The sequence below is a fragment of the Canis aureus genome, chromosome 6, assembly GCF_053574225.1.
Source record: "Canis aureus isolate CA01 chromosome 6, VMU_Caureus_v.1.0, whole genome shotgun sequence".
NCBI classification, from domain to species: Eukaryota; Metazoa; Chordata; class Mammalia; order Carnivora; family Canidae; genus Canis; species Canis aureus.
Window position 1 is genome coordinate 46395105 of NC_135616.1, and position 21674 is coordinate 46416778.

At 36.7% G+C, this 21674-nt stretch overlaps 1 protein-coding gene across 9 annotated transcripts in view; it reads left to right on the top strand.

Annotated features, from left to right (window-relative positions):
• The window catches only part of AKT3 (AKT serine/threonine kinase 3), a 308906-nt gene that overhangs the window by 231219 nt on the left and 56013 nt on the right, over positions 1–21674 (top strand). For all 9 annotated transcript variants that reach the window (XM_077901455.1, XM_077901451.1, XM_077901457.1 and 6 more), the window contains 2 exons: positions 8295–8417; positions 16511–16639. In XM_077901455.1, coding sequence (XP_077757581.1) covers positions 8295–8417; positions 16511–16639 — 252 coding nt within the window. The remainder of the gene's footprint in view (positions 1–8294; positions 8418–16510; positions 16640–21674) is intronic.

The window sequence follows — 21674 nt, forward strand, 5'->3', positions numbered from 1 at the left end:
CCTTCTGACACTAAAGATTTGATTTACCATGTCTGATATTTCTTTGAAATGGATTCATACGATATTTTCTGTTCTGTGCGTTTCTTTTCCTCAACCTGTTGTTTTGGAGTTTATCCATTTTTTGCATTTCTCCCTAGCCTTGTGCCTTTTCTTGCTGAGTCTTGATGCAAATCCTGGCTATAGGAAGGCTTGTTAGTCTACCCTGCTCTTGATGTACATTTGGATTAGTTCCACTTATTGCTTATTATTAAAGGGGATATGCACATTCATGTACAAGTTTTCTTTTCTCTTGGATAAATACTGAGGAGTACCATTGCCGAGTTTATAGTAAGCATATGTTTATGTTTTTTTTAGAAATTGCAAAACTGTTTTCTAAAGTAGTGGTGTCATTTGACATTTCCAGTACTGATTTTAAGAGAATTCTTGTTATTCCACATCCTTACCAGCACTTGGTTTGGTCAGTATTTTAATTTAGTTCTTCTAGTCAGTGTATAGAAGTGTATTATGGTTTTAAGTTGCATATGTCTGATGATTAATGATAATAAGTATCTTTTCACAGACTTCTTGGCTGTTCAAATACATTTTTTGTGACCTGTCTAAATATTTTGCCTACTTACTGATTGGATTGTTTTCTTATTGTGTTATAAGAGTTCTTTATATGTTCTGATTACAAGTAGTTTGCCAAATGTTTCACAGATAATTTCTTCCATATTGTACCTTGTTTTATCATAATCTCCCTGATATTTTTTGACATCAGTAGTTTTTAACTTTGAAATCCCAATTTATCAATTCTAGTCTTTTCTGGCTTTTATTTTTTGGTCTGCTATCTAAGAAATCTTTGTGTATTCTAAGTCACAAATATTTCCTTCTAGAGCTTTTATAGTTGTACCTATGACATTTAGGTCTATGACCTATTTTAAGTTGATTTTTATGTATATGGTAAGGTAAGGCTTGAGGGTCATTTTTTTCCCACGTAAATATCTAGTTACTCCAGCATCTTTTGTCGGAAAGGCTATACTCTGCCCAATTGAAGGACTGTGACACCTTTGTCAAAAATTGATGCCAGATATTTGTTTCTGGATTCCCTATTATGTTCCATCAATTGATGTATTTTTCTCTACACCAGTACCATACTGACTTGATTACTATAACTTTAAAGTGTATCTTAAAATCAGGAAGAACACTGTTGTTTCTCAGAATTGTGGTGTTCCTTCTAGATCCCATGCATTTCCGTATCAGTTTAGTATCAGCTTCTTAATCTTTATAAAAGAGTCTGCTGGGACTGTGATGGGATTGCTTTGAGTCTATAGATTAGTTTGGGGAGAATGGACATGTCAGCAATAGTACTGTTCTGATCCAGCAGTACTCGGTATATCTGTTTACTTATGTCTTCTATAATTTCTATTGAAATGTCTTGTAATTTTCAGCATATAGGTCTTGTATAACTTTTTAAGTTTTTCCTTACATCCTTCTTTTGTATTTTTTTCATTACCAGTTGTTTGTTGCTAGCATATAATACAGTTGATTTTTTTGTGTACTGACCTTGTATCCCATGGCCTTTTGTAGCTCACTTACTAGTTTTATAATTTGGGGGGTAAATTTCTTTGGAATTTCTATGTAGATAGATTTGCACTTTGTGAATAAAGGCAGTTTTACTTCTATTCCAATCTGTATGACATTTATATATTTGTCTGTCTGTCTATCCTTATTTCACTTGGCTAGGAACTCCGGTGTACACTAAATGAAAGTAGTGAACATCCTTGTTCCTGGTCTCAGGGAAAAGAGATTCAGTCTCTCATTATTAATAAGTGTGATGTTAGCTATACATTTTTAAATTCCTTTTATCAGGTTGAGGAAGTTCTCTCTTGGTTCCTCAGTTTTTTAAGAGATTTTAGTATGAGTGGTCATTAAGTTGTCTTAAAAGCTGCTTCTGCATTGTTTGCGGTGATCATATGGTCTTCCCTTTTTTTGTTTGTTAATATGACAAATTATATTGGTTTCAAATGTTAAACCAATCTTTCATTCTTGGAATTAACCATCACTAGTCATGACATATTATCATCTTTTGTTGGATATGATTCGGTAAAGTTTTGTTAAGTTTTTACATCTATGATTTTGAGGGATATATAAGCACTGTTTCATATAATATCTTTGTCTGGTTTTGTATTAAAGTGATGCTTGCCTCGTGTAATGTGTTGAGAAGTGTTTCTTCCTCCTGTCTTCTGGAGCATGAAATTGTTATTAACTCTTCTTCAGGAGTTTGGTAGAATTCACTAACACATTGTTTATAAATTAGGGGGGGGGACTACAATTTGGGGGAGTTGGTTTTTAAATGCAAATTCATGTTTAACTTACTCCATTTTTTAAAAAGGTTTATTGATTTATTTGAGAGAGTTGAGTGAGTGAGAGTGGGTGTGAGCATGGGGAGGGGCAGTGGGAGAGGGAAAGAGAATCTCAAGCAGATTCTCTGCTAAGTGTGGAGCTGGACACAGCGCTCAATCTCATGATCCTGAGATCATGATCTAAGTCAAAAATAAGAGCCACTCAACCGACAGAGCCACTGAAGCACCCCAAACTTACCCCATTTTATATTCAAGTTAGGCTGTACCATTTTTAACTATTGTAAGACCCTTCCACCAGTACACCTTCATTTTCCCCCTTCAGGCTTTGTGCTATTGTTAATACATTTTACCTTTACATATGCTATGAATTCCACAATGCATTATTTTTGTTTAAAATCAGCACTGTCTTTTAAAGAGATTAAAAACATAAGAAAAATCCAACGTGTATTTACCCACACAGTTATGATTTTCAGTCTCTTCTTTACTTTGTGTAGACCCAGTTTTACATCTGGTACCATTTTGCATCAGCCTGAAGCATTACCTTGAGCATTTATAGTGCAGTGTTTCTGAGGATGAATTCTCTAACCTTTTGAATGTCCCCAGAAGACTTTCTTTTGCTGTCATTTTTGGAAAGATATTTTAGCTATGTATAAAATTGTGGTTTGCCAGTTCTATATTTAATTACTATGAAGCTGCCTCTCCTCTTTCTCCTGGTTTGCACCATTTCTGACAAGAAATCTGCTCTCATTCTTTGTTCCTTGTGGTTACTGTATCTCATTACCACCACGCCCTGGCCTGTCATGGTTTCCTTTTACCACTTGCTTTCAGCTATTTAATTCTGATGTGCCTTGTAGGATTTTCTTCACATTTCTTTCCATTTTTTTTTAAGACTGTCAATCTGGGCTTAGAGTTTCCATCAAATTCGAAAGCTTTCTGGACATGATTCAAGTATATTTTTCTGTTCTTTTCGTTTCTCTAGTCCTGTCCTAAGAGTTCACTTACGCACTTGTTAGACTGTGGGATACTGTCCTCACGGTTCATTAATGCTCAGTCCATCTTTTTCATATCTTTTCCTATATTTAATTTTGGATTTGGTTCCTGTGTCTTGAAGTCTGTTATCATGGTTTTCCTCCAGTGTCTAGCATACTGTGTTCTTTCAATCCAGTTTTTCATTTTTCATCTAGGACGTCTCAGACTTTATTTCTTGGAATTTAATTTGTGACTTTTCCTTTTATATTTCCCATTTTATTTCCTTATTATGCTTCTCTTTCTACCTTTTGAACTTTTAGACTATATCTTAATAGCTGTTTTATCACAGTGTTCTATTTCAGTCATCTGTGTCACTTTCTGAGTCAGTTTCTACTTATTCATATTTTTTCCTAGTAATGGGTTCTATTTCCCTTTCTTTTTGGGCCTGATAACTTTTTATTGGATGAAATTGTTCTTACTTATAAACAGTGATCTTTTCCAGGCTTGCTTTTAAGCTGAGCCTGGTCACACTAGCCTTTGCTCTAACACTAATATTGCTGTGCTACGGAGGCCATAACCTCACAGACACCCCCAGGTGCCACATTTCTTAGGAAGCCTTTCCTTCCTTCCTGGAGAGGATGCAAAGTACTTTGGGCTCTTTGTGAGCCTGTGGTCATGTCACTTGATCTTTTCCATTGTTTTTTTCCCTGGCCTTAGTATTTTTCTCACATACATGTGCTTCCTATTTTATGGATTATTCCCACTGGATGCAGAATTTTTAAGATACTTTTTTGTTTTTTATTTAGCCGTTTGGGTGTGTTGTTCCATTGCCTTTTTACTCATATAGCCTCTGAGAAGTCTAGGATTATCCTCCTATTTGTTCCTCGATATGTAATGTTTCCCCACTCACACATAGAATTTTTTTAAGATTTTCTATCCTTGGTTTTTCTGTGATTTGCATATGGTCTGACTTCTTATGTTCTGATTGTTTGTGCATGCTTGTAAACTTTCATCATGTTGGGGTTCATTGAAATACACTTATCTATGTGTTTATCATTTTTATCCAAGTTGGGAGAATTTCAGGCATGATTTTGCAAGTGTCTCCCTCCCCGTTTTAGGAACTGCCTTTATACATATGTTAGCCTCTTTGACACTGTCAACAGGTTCCTGAGGCTTTTTTTTTTTTTTTTTTTTTTTTAGTTTCAGTTTATATAGTGTCTTTTACTCTGATTTTACATTGATTGGGTTTTTTTTCCTCTTACAATGTCTATTTGTTGTAAATCCCATCTTGTGGATTTTTTATTTCATATATTATAGGTTTTGTCTCTAGAAGTCACATTTACTTTTGCTTTTATTTTCCTTTATCTCTTCTTTCTACTCAATTTTAAAGTCAAACTGTTACATCATTTCTGCTATTTTTAAGGTCTGTGTCTAATGACTGATTTTTCTCTTGGTTATAGGTCACATTTTCTGCATCTCTCTGTCTCATAATTGTTAATCAGAGTACCAGATCACTGGAATTTTACGTGGATGTCTGGATTTTGTTCTCTTCATATTTGTTAGCTTTTGTGTGTTTAACTTTGGCTGTTTTAAAATGTCTACTGAATGCCAGGCTGTTGGGTAATGACACTGTTCTGACTGGTTAGAAATTGAACATCTCAGCTCTGAGTGACCTCCAGGAATTATTTGGCATACAGATGTCCATTCCTTCTCTGCTTGTTCTCATAGAGCTTAACCTGACCCACGCATTGTTATATATTCAGCAGCAGACTCAGTGTGCGGATTTTGTATAGCGTCTTCCTCATTGATATTCATTCTGACCTGCAAATGCTAGCCACCTTACCCTCCTCAAAATCTGCTTTTCACTTTCCAATAGTGAGACCTCTGAGTTATGCTTGGGACCTCCTTTCCTGCTGGTCATGTTCCACAAAGTGCCCTCAGACAGAAGACCAGTGGTTTTAGGTCTCACTCATTTGTTTCTCTCTTCACAAAGATCTTAGTCCTGCACTGCCTGTTGTCCAGCATCTAAGGAGGATTCTGTTATAAATTTTTTTCCCAATTGTCATTTTTCCGTTTTATGTATTTTTGCCCAGTTGTATAGAGCAAGGGGGTAAATCTGGCCCTGTGGGCTTTTCATTCTTATTTTCTAGTTTTTAATTAGCTTAATATTTTATATTTAACTATGAATTACATCAGAATTTTATTTTGTGTGATACTAGATGAAAATCTAATTTTATTTTTCCACATGGCACGAAGGCTGTTTTTGCATTTTTACCATTATATGTACTACTACAGAGAATATCCTTTTGAAGACTTCTACCTTTCCTTTTTTTTTTTTTAAAGAGGAACTATGGTATTTTAAAAATTATCTTAGTATCTATTGCCAATTGCCCTGTGAAAAGTTGCTATCTGCTTACATCCCAGCTACCAGTGTATAAAGATACTTATCTCCCAGCACTTTCACTGACAATGCTATTTCTGGATATGCTAAATTCTCTCATTTTTGTTTTTATCTCAACTTCATTGATTATTATAAGTGATATGTTTTCATAAACTGTATTCATTTGTGTTCTGCTCATTTTAATTGTCTGTGTCCCTTCCATTTTTTTCTTTGTGCTTTGGTCTTTTATTGTTTTCATATGATTTCTTTATGTCTGTATGCCATCTTTGTCTCTCCCTGGTGCTCAACACAGTGACTTTAAAATAATTAATGCTCATTAAATGGAAAGTTGGTTCAAAGCCAAGGTAGAAAACTGAGGATATAGAGAATTAGGTAGAAAAGCAGGAGAGAGCTTTATCACCAAAGCCAAAGAGAGGCCAACAGCCGATGTGCTCAGGTCCAGAACAGGAAGAAGTACAGACTATAAATAGATCATTGAATTTGGCAATCAAGAGATTCTTGGTTATCTTTGCAAAAATAAGTTCCATAAGGTAAAACGGGTAGACATCAGAGGACAGCAGATTGAGAAATAGTTTTCTCCTTAAGTATCGTTTTTTTAGCTGATATTTTTATAGAAATTGGCTGGGAGACAAATTGAAGAATATGGTCTAAATAAAGATCTAGAAGCTTGCATGTATTATATTGATTTAGGGAGGATCTATATCTTTAATACAGTAGATGAGGAAGTAGTAGGCTTTACATTATTTTTCTAAAAATTCAGAAATGTAAACAATATTTTCATCCCATTAGAAGATTGCCATAAATTTACATAGAGATCATAGGAGTTCCTTCATCCAAGTTAGTGATATTTTGAATAAAGCATGGCAGAAATTATTTTGACCCAGAAATTTTTCAGAATGGCTTTACTGGTGATAGATACTTCTTTCTCCTCTCATCCCCATTTGAATGGTAACACATTAATAATATATATTATCTGCCTATATAAAATGAGTAAATTTGAAGAAATATTCCTGAACAATTGTATGCATTGGTTTGATTTTTGGCATACTATATTGGATCATTTGTAAGACGTATTTTAACATTTTTGCAGTCAGAATGCCTTTTACACTTGATGGTTGGTTATAGCTTTAATTGGCAACTTCTTTGTTTCTGGCTATCTTAAAATGATGATGGAATTCCAATCAAGAACATCGTAGACCTGATAAAATATGACAAGATAGTAGAGAGCATTAGAGTTTAGAGACTGTTAGTCAGATATTTTAGTTTTACTATAACTAATGTTAAGCCAGTCTTTTTTGGCAATTCTTATGTCATATTCCCTCCCACTCTACTGTGACAATGGGTATGTGTAAAGATTATCTTAAAATAATGATAGACTCTTCAGTGGAGGTGGAAAAAGGAAAGAAATCTGTCAGAAGGAATCTGTTTTTTATGTTGCTTAAATTAGGATTTGGTGTGTGAGGAACAAATCTTGGTTAACTGTAATTCTTACACATTTGTAGAAGCGCTAAGAGTCCGTAATCCATGAGAAGGTGTAGTTAGTTTGTGATCTTATAGTCAAGGAGACATTGATTGATTGGTTCATTTCTTTAATCACAGATGTGTATTAAGTACCTACCTTGATACCTGGCAGTGTACTCAGCACTGTCAACAAACTTTCATTGTTCTTGGCAGATTTCTTAATACAGTGAAATAGTGCATTGGAAGTCCATTCATAGTGCCTGGAACCTGCTCCTTCCCTAGATGCATTGTTGAACTGAGAGACGAGATGGGCAGTTTTCTAAATAAGGAGCTGGCTTAGGCTTTAGAGGGGAACTGAGTGTGTGGCCACAGTGAGCAGCCAGGAAGGAAATACCTGTTGACTGCAGAGTGGTCTGTCCTGTAGATGATGAATAGGAAGTGAATGAGCTTATGGTTTTAGGTAATTATATGAGGGGAGGTTGGTGTGGCAGTTATTGTAGACATAGAACCATAAGGGGAATAACAAGAGCGTCTCAGTCCCTTTTGGCCATTACCAAAATGAAGCCTTATAGTTTGTCATTGTAGAAAACATTGATTTGGACTTTGAAAACATTTCTAGAGATTTGATGAAGCAACAACAGTTGTAGAATATCACAAGTTCACATCCATCAGTTTTAGCACATCAACGATCCTTTCTCTGAAATCAAATGTAAATCAAATAATTAAGTAGAAATATTACATCTCTGTTCTCTACATTTATTTTAATCATGTCTCAACGCAACGCCTAATCCTTGAAAGAGGGAAGCAACAGTATAGTGAGGAGGAAATGCAATCTGATGATGTATACTTTTTTCCTCTGGTAACTGAAGGTTAAATGGGTAGCAAGCAGAATGCCTTAAACAAGATTGGTATATTGATTAAAACGCTGATTTAACAGCTCGCAGTCTCCCCTTGGAAACCTGGAGAAGATAAGCCAGCTGCTGTGTAAGAGTGCTCAGTGTCCACTGAGAGTACACTATCTATCATCACAATATGGTGATGAGAGGTGTTTTATGTTTGTGTTAATTTCCCCCACTAAATCAGTAATTATTACAATCCTGTCCCTGCTGTTTACCCTGCAGCTGTTTTTCCATTTGTCGAGAGAGCGGGTGTTCTCCGAGGACCGCACACGTTTCTATGGTGCAGAAATTGTCTCTGCCTTGGACTATCTACATTCCGGAAAGATTGTGTACCGTGATCTCAAGGTAAAAAAAAAAAAAAGTAATCAAAATTTGTTTTTGCAGAGACTACAGGGACAAACACAAAGTAATTACAAAGTTACACAGTTTGGAGAAAAGCAGATTTAGTTGGGAAAAAAAGCACTCTGTTTAAGAACGTAGTTCATTGCATTTGACAGGAATTCCATTCACTGATACGTACATAGTTCCTTTATGTCCGAGTCTTTCACGTGCGCCATAGTTTCTGCTTGACTGCTCTGATCAAATATGACCTACCAATAATAGTTTCCTTTTTCTGGAAATTTATGAGTAACGTTAAACATCCGACAAAGTGTCAAGTGACTTTGCCAGAGACATTCTAAATTAAGTTTCACTATTACATTCTACCATCATATGATGTGTTATGAAGAAACGTTTATAATACGTAAGATATTTTTGGGAGGAAATACTTAATTTGATTTTGGTATTCACTTTGTGACGGGTTTAAATACCTGAAGCATTTTAATAAGGCCTTTGATTAATTTGTTTAGTTTCCATTTTAAAAAGTACTAGATTGTTTTATGGACAGTAGTGACTTGACTTCTCTGAGTTTTTCCTGACAAGACTCTCGGAACAGCTCAGGGATTGGCAGACCTTCTGTAAAGACTAGATAGGCTCTGCTGCCCATAGTTGCCTCTGCAACTGCTTCCCTCTGTGCCTGTAGAGCAGTAGGTGCATGAACATGGCTGGCTATGTTCTGGTCAAACTGGATTTGCAAAACCAAGTGGTAGGCTAAATTTCGCTCACAGGCCATCCTTTGTCAAACCCTGGAGTTGCCCATAAAAGATAGTAGTAATTCTCATGACACTCTTTTGTTTTTTTTTTTTAATTTTTTTTTAATTTTTATTTATTTATGATAGTCACACACACACACACAGAGAGAGAGAGAGAGAGAGGCAGAGACATAGGCAGAGGGGAGAAGCAGGCTCCATTAACCGGGAGCCCGACGTGGGATTCGATCCTGGGTCTCCAGGATCACGCCCTGGGCCAAAGGCAGGCGCTAAACCACTGCACCACCCAGGGATACCTTTTTTTTTTTTTTTAATTTTTTTTAAATTTTTATTTATTTATGATAGTCACACACACAACTCTTTTGAATTAGATTGGCCACGTTAAGGAAATGTGTACCATGACACATTTTGAACACATTCTAAATGTGACTGTCTTACTTTGTAAAAAAGTAAATCATTTAGTAATCTTGGCTTAAGATTTGATACAGAGTTGCTCGATTTATTAAATATTAATTCATTTCAACTATGATTTGTAGAAATAGAAGTCTTTTATGAAATCCAGTCTGTATGAAATGAGGTATACATTTACATACTGTAACAGAAATCACAATTCTCCCCACCCTTTTAAACACCTGGGGTTCCTAAGTTTTCTAAGCACTTGTCTGGGTTCTTTTAAGATGTTCTTATCATGTACATTTACCCTGTGAATGACCCTAAGGCTGATCATCTCACAAAGTATTTGGTACGCTGACAATGAAGTTTATAGTATATGTATAACCTATTATGTGTTAAAGTTTAAAAGAAGCTATAAAATACTATATTTAGGAAAAATGAACTATACGACTGTAAACCATTTAGATCACGGATGCCAAAGTGCACCAGAAATGAACCCAAATCAACAGTGTGATTGTATTTAGCCTGAAGTCTTTGTAATCAGGAATGTGACAAAATGAAGCCCCCTGTTTGATGTCTGCATGGCCAAATAATCCAGTGATGTTTACATGTCTTGAATCTAGGTATTTTTTGAAAGGAAAGTTAGTTATATGACATGCTGAAATGTAGCATTTCCAGAATGACTTAGAAGTAGCTCTTCTCTGAGGCTGTTCTCCCCATTCATGAAGTGTCATGTTCTATGGATCTTAGTTATAGGGAAAAGGAGGGCTTCCTCGATTCAGGGAGATGAGAATAATTTGTAAGTACTCAGTAACCTATTCAGAATACTTCTGCTGGAAGCAGGAACTATCAACCTAAACAAACGGGAAAAGAATGCTCATCTGATTGCCAGTATTGAGCAGTGAATGATATCATTGGGATGGTCTTGGTCAATAGTCTTTGTTAATCATTTCTTTAAAAATGAATCAACATGTTGGTATATTAAAGTGCATTTAATAAGAGTTTCATTGCCCTGTCCTTTCTGATGTTGGAATTAGACCAAGATCATTAAATAGCAATATATATACATATATACCAGTCCATGTAGTTACTTATTCATAAACCACTAAGTTTACTACTAGACAGTTAGGTGGTCTCTGCTCTCTGAAGTTTATTTTCTTAAAATATAGTATTAGCTTAAAGGTCTGAGTAAATATAGAACACAGGACAGAAGCCACATGAATACACACTGAGAAGAATACATGTGACATTAAAAGCCTAGCATTCAAATTTATACAAGTGTTATTGGTATCTGTAGTACACAGGTTTGTGCGTAACAGAATGAGATCCTATAGGTGGGATCATTGATATTTCAAATTGGTCCATACTTGACAGGTGGTGTCATTGAAGCTGGAAGCCTAGCAAGTGACTTACTTGAAGTCAGGGACTAAGGTGGTGACTTGGTCAAGATTATGAAAATCATGAATCCTAGATCCAGGCCCGGTATCCTGCTCCTTACACCCTTCTGCCTGTCTAGAGTTGAAATGAAATCTGCATGGGGGAAGGAATGCATTGGATTAACTAGAGGACATCTTTGTAAATCTAAAATTTGAATAAAGCTGCCAAAAATAGGAAAATGGGTGTTTTAAATATATTTTCACCAGATACATTGAAAACAGCATCATCAAATACTGATTTAGGTACCCACTTTAATTGATCAGCCTCAGATTTGTCTTGATCATCTCCTTACTAATGACCTTATGTTTATTGAAATGCAAATCCATTTGCAATGCCTATCATTGCTGCGTCTCTCAAGGAAATCCGTACCTATTTGCTGGTGCCTGACTGATCATTGGAGGGAAAACTTTATTTCATGTGCAAGTTAATTTAAGATATTTTATTAGTTCATAGTTCCTAATGAAGTTGGTATTCATAGCAGCAGATAAATTATTACAACTTTTGTTGCACTTTTCAAAGTAAGTTTGCTTAGTTTATCAATACACATCATAATATGAAATTCTCTTTTAGTGAGGACTCAAATCTCTTGTGATTACTTAGGAAAAACTGGCATATCTTCATGATAGTGTAAAAATTTGAAGAAGTCTCTTTTGAGATTTTATCAGTAATGCGAATTATATTAAATCTTCCTTTCTGCTTGTTCTTATTTTGCAAGTGAAAGCTTTCTTTTCAAAGTCCATGCCATCCAAGTACAGAATGAGCTGAGTAGGGACATATGCAAAGGTGCATATAAGGATACTGGAATTCTTTAAGAATTCATTTCTCTAGACTTTATATAAGAGGGCAAACGGCAGAAAATCATACATCAATTGCTACCACATTCTATTGGTAGTTCATCTGATCTGGTTCTCTACCTAATTACAGCATTTCATGGTTAATGTGACCATTTATATTATTAGCATGAGAAACCAACAAATAGATTAGGTAGGTTCCGACGCTCGATGCTGGTGCAAAAGGATAGTCCGAGAGTCTTCTCGGTCTTCTTCAGCTCGTGACACTTGCCCCAGATAAACCCGCAGGCTAAACCGGAGCAGTGTGTTGGCTTTACCTACGAGTCTCGAGACCCATCCCCCAGCTCCTACTTCTGACTCTTGTCCGTCACTCTGGATTCCCTCTTCTATAAAAATTTTAAGCCACTGCCATTAAGAACCCTTTCACCCTCGAAAATGAAATTGTACTGTTGGGCTACATTCCTTATGTGTAGGCGGGTTCTTAAGCAGCCTGGCCGCACAGGTGGGGTCTCTGCTGTTATACGTCAGGAATCCTGTACTAGCTCAGGCAGGTCAAAGCAGAGACGTTTTTCCTTCAGTATTTCAACACACAGTCTTAACTCTGTGGTCATTAAGTTCCTACAGGTCAACTTGTATGACATGTTGACACTGATACCCCTAAACCTGAGAGGGCAGTATGCAGAGGACATTCCTTATGCCATTCTTGGGCCCGAAGGCAGCTTGGTATGGAACATTGGGTTTGACATAATGGTGCCATGATGGAGCCTAAGAGTGAGTGAGGGGGATTGCTTATACTGTCCAACAGCTGTCAGAGCCCTTGGGAACTGCTGTTCTCATTCCTTCTTTTAATCACAGTGTCATCCATTTAAATAAAATGATACCTCAGAGATAAGTACAATACTTAGATATTAGAATGTGTATCTATATTAGAATATTAGGGAGTGTACAAAAACTTAGCCAGCCTGGCGTGTGTCAGAGCTTCCCAGCCTGTGCACCATAGATGGGTCACAGGTGTGCCCAAGCCATGGCCTCCCGCAGTGCGCAGGTGGCTCAGGGAGCCTCTGGGTCAGTCAGCTCTGGCCTCAGGCAGCCTGTCCACTGATCCTGATACGCCCTACAGATTTCATTTGTAATTGTACTATGAAGTGTTGAGAAGCACTATATTAAGGACAGCAAGGATTTTTAGGGTTTTATTTTATGCTAGACACCAGCAAGAACAAGAAAGAGCATAGTACTTTCTTGCAATGATTTCTTGTCCACAAAGCATAGAGGAAAAAAGATGTCAAATCTAGTATATATTTTTTTATATACACTGAATCAAGACCTTTTGTCAGGTAGAGGCTGTCCACTCCTGTTGGGTAAAAATGTTACCATTTTTTTTATGGGAACCCTGTGAGGTAAGGTCTAAACATTTTTTTTCTCTCCTCAAAGAACGAAATGTTAGAAAGCAACCCTCTCTAACTGGACAGATAATAAGCATCACTCAGATTGTTAATAATTATAATTTTTTCTCTCAAACCTCCTATTTGACTTTGTCATTGCTTTTGCCAGTGGAGGGACCCATGGGGCAAAAACATAATGCCTGTGTTCAGTCTTGGAAACTAGACTGATTGGAGGTAAAAACAAATGGATTTGAAATTTACAAGTAGAGAGCACCTGAACAGTAAGCGACACTGTGCATTGTGTGCTTTCCAGCCAGCCAAAGGAAGAAGGATAGCCATGAGATTTAGGAAAGAACCAAAGAGATCATTTGTAAATATTTTTATTTTTATTTCTCCTTTACACAGAATGTGTGATTAAGTAAGTCCCCTTTAGTGTTAAATGCACGAAGGAAGTGATTTCCAGGTGAAATTTATTATACTTAAGCCATTGATCTGCTTTGAAAAGATTTCCAGGTGATTCTGTGCATCCTTCACATTCGTTAATCACAACACTGATGGTATTTAACATTTTGCAGAAACTTTGCTAGGCATCTGCATCAAATTATTATGTATTTTTTAACAAGATCGGATACTTGGCTACCCCCAATTTATCTTTATACAAGAGTAGATTTGGAGATATCCTTTCTGCAAGGGGATGCATCTCTATTGTTGATACTTTTGATGGATAAGTTGTTTTTTTTTGGCAGTCGTTCTCAAAAAAAAATGATATTTTAAGATGGTGAGAAAGCAAAAATAGTTGGTGGGAGGAGGTGGACACCATTAAAAAACGGGCTCAGGGCAGCCCCAGTGGCCCAGCGGGTTTAGCGCCGCCTTTGGCCCAGAGCATGATCCTGGAGACCTGGGATCGAGTCCCATGTTGAGCTCCCTGCATGGAACCTGCTTCTCCCTCTTTCTCTGCTTCTTTCTCTCTCTGTGTGCCTCTCATGAATAAATGAATAAAATCTTTAAAAAAAAGAGCTCAAAAGCAATGAAGTATTTATGTTTTGTTGTTTTATTCAGTAGAAATATCGACTGTGTTTTTAACAATGTCACTGAGCTGACCAAAGTGTTTTATTGGGTTCTGTTCCAGAACTTTCCTGTGTTGTCTTGAAGAGCACACACCGTTGTGATAACTTTTAAGTCATCATTAAGCTCTCCACTGTTAATAAATGATCAATACATCTATCAAATGCTTATGGTGTGTAAAGTTCAGCACTCCATATCTAATTCTCAAAGCAACCACCTTGGATGCTCCTGTTACTTACCTCTGTTTCATAGATGAAGTTGAGGGACATAGAACTCAATAGCATGCTTAAGGTCGCACAGTTAGAAAGGACAAAGCTTGAACTTAATATGTGTTCCCTGACTCCATATATGGCCATTTTGCCCTCTTCTGCCTCCCCTGCAGTGTGCTACCTCACTCCACCTCTCACTGTCATCCCTTAGGCTGGCCTTATTTCTTACTATTTTATTGTAATCACTTTTTAAAAAGCTGATTTATAAAACAAGCAGGAATTTTTATAATGTTAATGAAAAGAGATTTATTAAATATTTTCAGAAGACGTTTCAGCATTTTATGATTTAATTTGAGTTTTTATTTTTTATTCAACAGACAGACTCTCTGGCATATACTTCTCAGTAGGGCGAGATGGGAAAGAGTAGAAGAGGGTGTTTTTGAAAGAGAAGGAAAAGGGATAGAAAACAAGAGGCATGAAGAAGAGAAAGACCAGAACCAGGCAGTGGTGATCTGAAGAAAGGGACATAGAGAGACTCTTTCTGGATGTTTTTGGCTGGTTTCAGTATTCAGGACCTGTTGCCACTGTGCAAATTAGGCTTGGTTTTTAGGTTCCAGTTAGTGGAGGAGCAGAAGGAAGGTGCAAGATATCTGAATTTAGATAAAATTAAAGAACTTATATTTTTGAAAGAGTCAACAATATATTTAGGGTTCGTTCATCTTCCTATAGACCAAGGAAAGACATACTTATGTCCCTGAAGTCTGTACAGTACATGAAACATGCACTGAGCATTTAGTTCAGCCAGAACCACATCTAAGTACTATATTCAAGGACTTAGGTCTCTTCTCATGTTTTCTTTAGTGAATATAGCTTCCTTAACTGTATTTGGTTTTTCATTTGTAAGACCTTGGATAATATGACAAAGTACAATATCACATTTTATATGATATCTATTTATATTCTTATATGGAGTTCTGTTTTGAAATTGATATTGACTTCAGAAGTTCAGGTAAGCACTGTTATATGTCATCACATAAAGGAGGAGAATCAGTATCTACTCCTTAACTAAGTTAAATGTCATTTATCCTGCTAATACATTTGTCACGTGTTTCTTGTGTATGTATTTTCTTGTGTGTACCTTTAGGTTATATCTATATGACTGAGGAAGCTTAGGAGCCTTGTCTATATAATGCTGCAGGATCACAAGTTAGAACTCATATGTGTACTTGTGTGATGATAATCCTAAATTTAGGTTCAAATTGGGAGGAAAAGATCAGTTATTTTTGCTATTTTTAATTGCATTGATTTTGCACAAACTCCTCCCTCCACTCCCCACCTCCACTCCCGACATTTATAATTTCCACTTGAGGTCAATGATCTTGCTCTTTGGTTCTTTGGTTAAGTCTTCATGATTCTCTTTGGTGTTTTTGAATTAATGGGTTCAAAGAGATTCCAGTTTTATAATATTTGTGCTATATATTTTCACTAACTGTTGAATGTTTGACTTTGATATTCTTTTTCTTTTTATGTTTAAAAGGGTTGGTATTTCTTTATTACAAAGATCTTCAAAAAGAGGATATCGCCTTACCTTACAAAATAAGATTTAGGTTTGATTTACAACAACCACCAAAAAACATTTCTGTAAGTGAATATTTTATAATAGCAATAGATTCCCAAGAGCAATTGTTGAAAACCTTCTGTATATATCTAGAAGAAGATGCTCGTCTCTTTGGGGTTGTTTAGATCACAATTTATTAAGAAAAAAAAAAAAAGGATCGCTGTTATCTTTGAAAAGTTACTTAGGTTTTAGTACTCAGAACTTATACAATAATGGTTCTTACTGCCATTGGTTTAAAAAATCAATAATTTTATCATCATGAAGTATTTGATAAAACATGTTTCTTTTTACACATGACAGGAAGCTGTAGGGTTTGTAAGTGCTGAAAGTTCTATTAACTACAGCAATGTCCTCTTTCCAAAATAACTTACGCAGCATTCAATAATTTTGCAAAGCAGTATTTTCCTATTTTTGAAAACTATAAAACAAATTATGTCATTTTTCTTACTACACAGTTGGAGAATTTGATGCTGGATAAAGATGGCCACATAAAAATTACAGATTTTGGACTTTGCAAAGAAGGGATTACAGATGCAGCCACCATGAAGACATTCTGTGGCACACCAGAGTATCTGGCACCAGAGGTAGGCTATGCTTCCATTCATAGGAAAAACTAACATGGCCATAATGTTTTATGAAGTAAACCATATAGCTTTAAAAAAACACTGCAGTACCTACTACTTTTTAAAAATTTTTAATTCCGGTATAGTTAACATACAGTGTTTTATCAGTTTCAGGTGTGCAATATAGTGATTCAACATATCTGTACATGACTCACGGTTCATGATAAGTGGGCTCTTATTAATCACCATCACCTATGTCATCCATCCTCCCACCACCTCCCCTCTGGTGACCCATCAGTGTGTTCTTAACTACAAAGAGTCTGTTTCTTGATTTGTCTCTTTCCCTTTGCTCATTTATTTTGTTTCTTAAATTCCACCAATGTGAACCAAAACTATTTTTCTCTGACTCGTTTAGCATGGTATTATAGAGCAAGAATAATGTAGCGGTTAAAATTTTTGAACACAAAGGTACTAATAGCTTCAGTAGAGTAAGTCACTTCTTATTTTTGGCCATATACATTTTATTTCTAGATTATGCCCATTTTGATCCATTCATTAAAATCAAATAATCGAATGGCATCAGCAAGAATGTTTGCGGTTTTATAAGCCATCTTGGATTTTCCATCAAAACAAAGACAGTTTATATTCATAGTATTGTGGATTTCCATACTTCATTATTGGAAAGTATTTTATAGGGAAAGTTAATGAAATGACAGTAGCTACATCTTGGAATTCATGCCAAAGGAGGTCCCAAACAGTGACCTCCCCATGCTGAGGGTTCCATGATAATTTGTTAATTTGTTTATTCAATAAATATATATCGTGTGTCAACTACGTATTAAGTATTTGCCTGGGTGATGTGGTTACAGGAGACATAAAAGACCCTGCTCTCTGCAGCAAAACAATAAAAATAAGTAAATACCATAATGTCATCTAATGAATATAAGGGTCAGGAAGAGCAATAAAGCTAGATAAAGGGAAGGGTGTGGTATGGTAGCTATTTTAGATAGAATTCAAATTACTATTGCCTTGTAACAAACCATTCCAAATCGTAATAGTGAAAAACAAGCATTTTATGTGATCTCTGATTCAGAGTCAGGGATACTCAGGGGACAGCAAGGATGGCTTATCTCTGCTCCACAGCATGTGGGGCCTCAGCCAGAAGGACTTTACAGCAGTGTTGGGACCATGTGGCTGGAGGCTGGAACGTGGAAGCATCCTCACTCATCCGGCAGTCGATGCTCCAGTCTGCTGGTACCATGACATGCTATCAGCTGGAGCAGTGACCTAGAGCCTCAGCCTCACCATGGGTCTGGACTTCTCTGGCTTTGGATTCTAAAAGTGGAAGTCCCAGGGAACAAGTCACCAGCTGCTTCCCATTGTTTTTGCTTTTTTGTTCCCCTAGTAAACCATTAAGAAATGTTTTGTTGGTTTTTTGCAAATTCTTTTTCACGGTATATTTGTAATAATTTTATTAGAGTACAGGCCACATACCATAAAATCCAGCAGTGGTTTTTTACTACATTCACACAGGTGTGTAACTGTTACCACTGTCAGATTCCACAGTATTTTCATCATTGACAACAGAACCCAGACCAGTCTACTTTGTCTCTGTAGATGTCATTATTCTGGATATTTCATATCAGGGGAATCCTACAATAGGGAGCCTTTGTAGGCTAGGTAAATACATACTTTGAATGTATTTACTCTTACTGCGTTCTGTGTCCTGGCTTCTTTCACATAGTGTGTTTTCAAGATTCATCCATGTTTTTAGCATTTTCTTGGTACTTTGTTCCTTTTAACAGCCAACTAATATTCCATTGAATGGACATGCCACATCTTGTTTATCCGTTCAGCAGTCAGTGGACATTTGGTTTGCTTCCAATTTGGGGCTATAATGCTGTTGTGAACATTTGTGCATTGCTTCTCCTTTATGGCCTGGTTTAGGAAATCATGTGTTATCTCTGTCATAGGCTGACTGCTTGAGCAGTCTGAGCCGACACCTGTTGAAGGGGTGGTGACATCGATCTCCACGTCCCCATTGTAGAAGAGCACAGAAGGCACTGTTGCAGTTGTCTTTGGAAGATGCAGTCTTCTAATGACAGGCTGCTCAAGGAAGTGATGGTTGACCAGACACCTGAATGCTAAGAAGGCAAAAGCTCTTGTGGAAGTAAAGGAGACAAGCTTTCCAGACCCATAGAGCAGCTAGTGTAAAACCCTGAGACATTAACGTGCTCAGTTCTTCCCTCAAACTCTAAGAAGATTGGTGTGGCTGGAGCCAAACAGGGAGGCAGTGATCTTTGGTGGATGGATATTAGTTTATTGAACATCTGCTATATATATGTGTTGCATGTTTGGAATGAGCTTTGGTGATAGCATCCCTGATGGTTTTTTTAAAGGGAGAGAACTGAGGATCAGAACTTCTTTTTAATGGAGTCTGTACACAGCAGGGATTTGTCAGCAAGAGGATCAGGGGTCTAACTAGGTCCATCTCATAAAGGCCACTCTTCCTATTTTAACTACATATATGATGGCCCCCAAAGTCACAATTTCAAGACCACTTAATAGACATGAATAATTGTCATTTTTAAAATGAATGCTTTAGGAGATCCCTGGGTGGCTCAGCGGTTTAGCACCTGCCTTTGGCCCAGGACGCGATCCTGGAGTCCCAGGATCGAGTCCCATGTCGGGCTCCCGGCATGGAGCCTGCTTCTCCCTCCTCCTGTGTCTCTGCCTCTCTCTCTCTATGTCTATCATAAATAAATAAATTAAAATAAAATAAAATAAAATAAAATAAAATAAAATGAATGCTTTATAAATGCTCAAAAGGAAAAGGTAATTAAAAGAAGTTAAGAAGTAGGAATACATAGAGAACACTAGCATTCCCTATACCTGTACCTAACTCATAGCAGTTTGTTATTACATTTCAAGAATGTTGCACTAATATAAATAAGTGCTAATAGTTTGAAGGACAGTACATTTCCAAATATTATTTCCTTGCAGGCTGCCAACAATATTATTTTTCTCTGTTATAAAATCTGGAGTTTAAGATCCTCCATTTTTGTGATGAATTAGGTAAAATTTTCGGAACACTTTTCCTTATTTATTCAAATATGAGATCATATTTTCTAGAATAAGGTTGTTTTGTGAATGTCATGAAGAACACACTCTTTGTTTCTCTGGAGTTCAAGTATCCCTGCGCCATAGATAATACTATCGTGTATTGAGAATAACAAAATTAGTTGTGTCACAATCAGGGGAAATTATTTCTGAAGAAGATAAACACATTTCATACAGAAGCAGTTGATCTAAGAGGCAAAGGTACTGTTTTACATGCTTATATCATCAGCTGAAGAACAAAACCAAGAATTTCATGCAAGAAGAGTCCAGTTGTTTCTAAATTGAAACTTTATAATTCCCAAGAAATTATCATTTTATTTTTAAAAACAAGTAAGAAATTTCTGTTTACCTTTTTCTTTTCTTTTTTTTAATATTGCAGATGTCTGGTCTTTAACAGCTATTTCTGTATCCATGGCTGATGTGTATTGATCTATAATTACAGTCTCAACCCCCTTTTTTTCCCATTTACTATCCTTACCATTTGGGGATGACAGTTCCTGAAACAACTAACTTCTCATGCAATTTAAATTCTTACATTTTAAGCATTTGTGTCAATCATTGCATTTTTGTTAAATAGGGGTAACTTTGAATGTATTTACTCTTACTTTTAAGAACAAGAATTTTAAGTTCTTTTCTCTGGTCTCTGATAGGGGCCATTTCACTGAAGAACATTCTCGTTCGTTAAAGAGATATTTGCAGAGTATTTATTAGGTGCCATATGTTATGTTAGGGGCTGGGAATACAAAGATAGTAAGAAATTGGTTTTGTCCTCAAGTAGCTTGCTGTTTACTCGGGTGATAAGAGACAGATAACATGGAGCAGCGGTTTAGCACCGCCTTCAGCCCAGGGCCTGATCCTGGAGACCCACAACAGGAGTTCCACATCAGGCTCCCTGCATGGAGTTTCTCCCTCCCTCTACCTCCCTCTACCTTCCTCTACCTGTGTCTCTGCCTCTCTCTCTCTCTCTCTGTGTGTGTGTGTCTCATGAATAAATAAAATCTTTAAAAAAAAGAGAGACAGAAAACAATCATTACTGTGCAAGAAAATAATTGCTTTACTAGAGTTATGCCCACCATAGTGGGAGGAGAAGTGTAGTGGGAGGGTGGGTAGGCCTTCAGGGAGGGTCCAGTGGCAGTGAACGGGAAGCAGGAGGACAGGAGATAGGGCAGAGAGATGGGGACTGGAATGCAAAGGAGTTGAGGTTTGATCTCTTGGATAAAGAAAAGTCACTTTTGAATTGAGAGCCAGGCAATAATGTCATCAGATCAACATGATCAGAGTTAGAGGGGTGGGCAAGAGCTGAAACCAGTCTCTTCCCTTCAGATGGTGTCTCTCACTTTTCTTGAACCTTGAAATTTCTAGTACATTCCATCATCAGTGCCAGACTTTCTTCATGGTGTCTAAGTTGTAGTTGCTTGTCAGACCTGGAATACGTTCCTGATCACTGCTTCCCTGGTTCACTGTCAGCGTTTTCTCTTCCTACACAAGACTTGTTTACACATTATGGAGAGGTCTCAATGTCACCTGTGCTTCATCTAGCGGTGGTCACCCCCTGCCTTTTCCATTGTCTTAATCTAATCTGGCAGAAATGCTTTGCTACTTAAGGATATATGAAAATATACTTCAAAAAAGACTTAGCAATCAAGTCAAAACCGATTGTTAGCTGTCCGAGATGTTAGTCATAGCTGATGTTAAAAACAAATTTTAAGTAAACTTAAGCTTTTTCTTGCTCCAGAGAACACCAGGAAAGATGACTCTTACGATATAAAAATGCCATTTCTGGGAAAAAGTATTTACAAGTATTTGTTCTCTTACCTCTTTTGATGAAGAATTAGAGATATTTATTGTTAAAGGAAAAAAATCATGTCTTTTTTTTTAAGAGGTTGAAGAAATAAAGTCCTAACAGATGTATAAAGTATGCATTTAGTGTCCCACA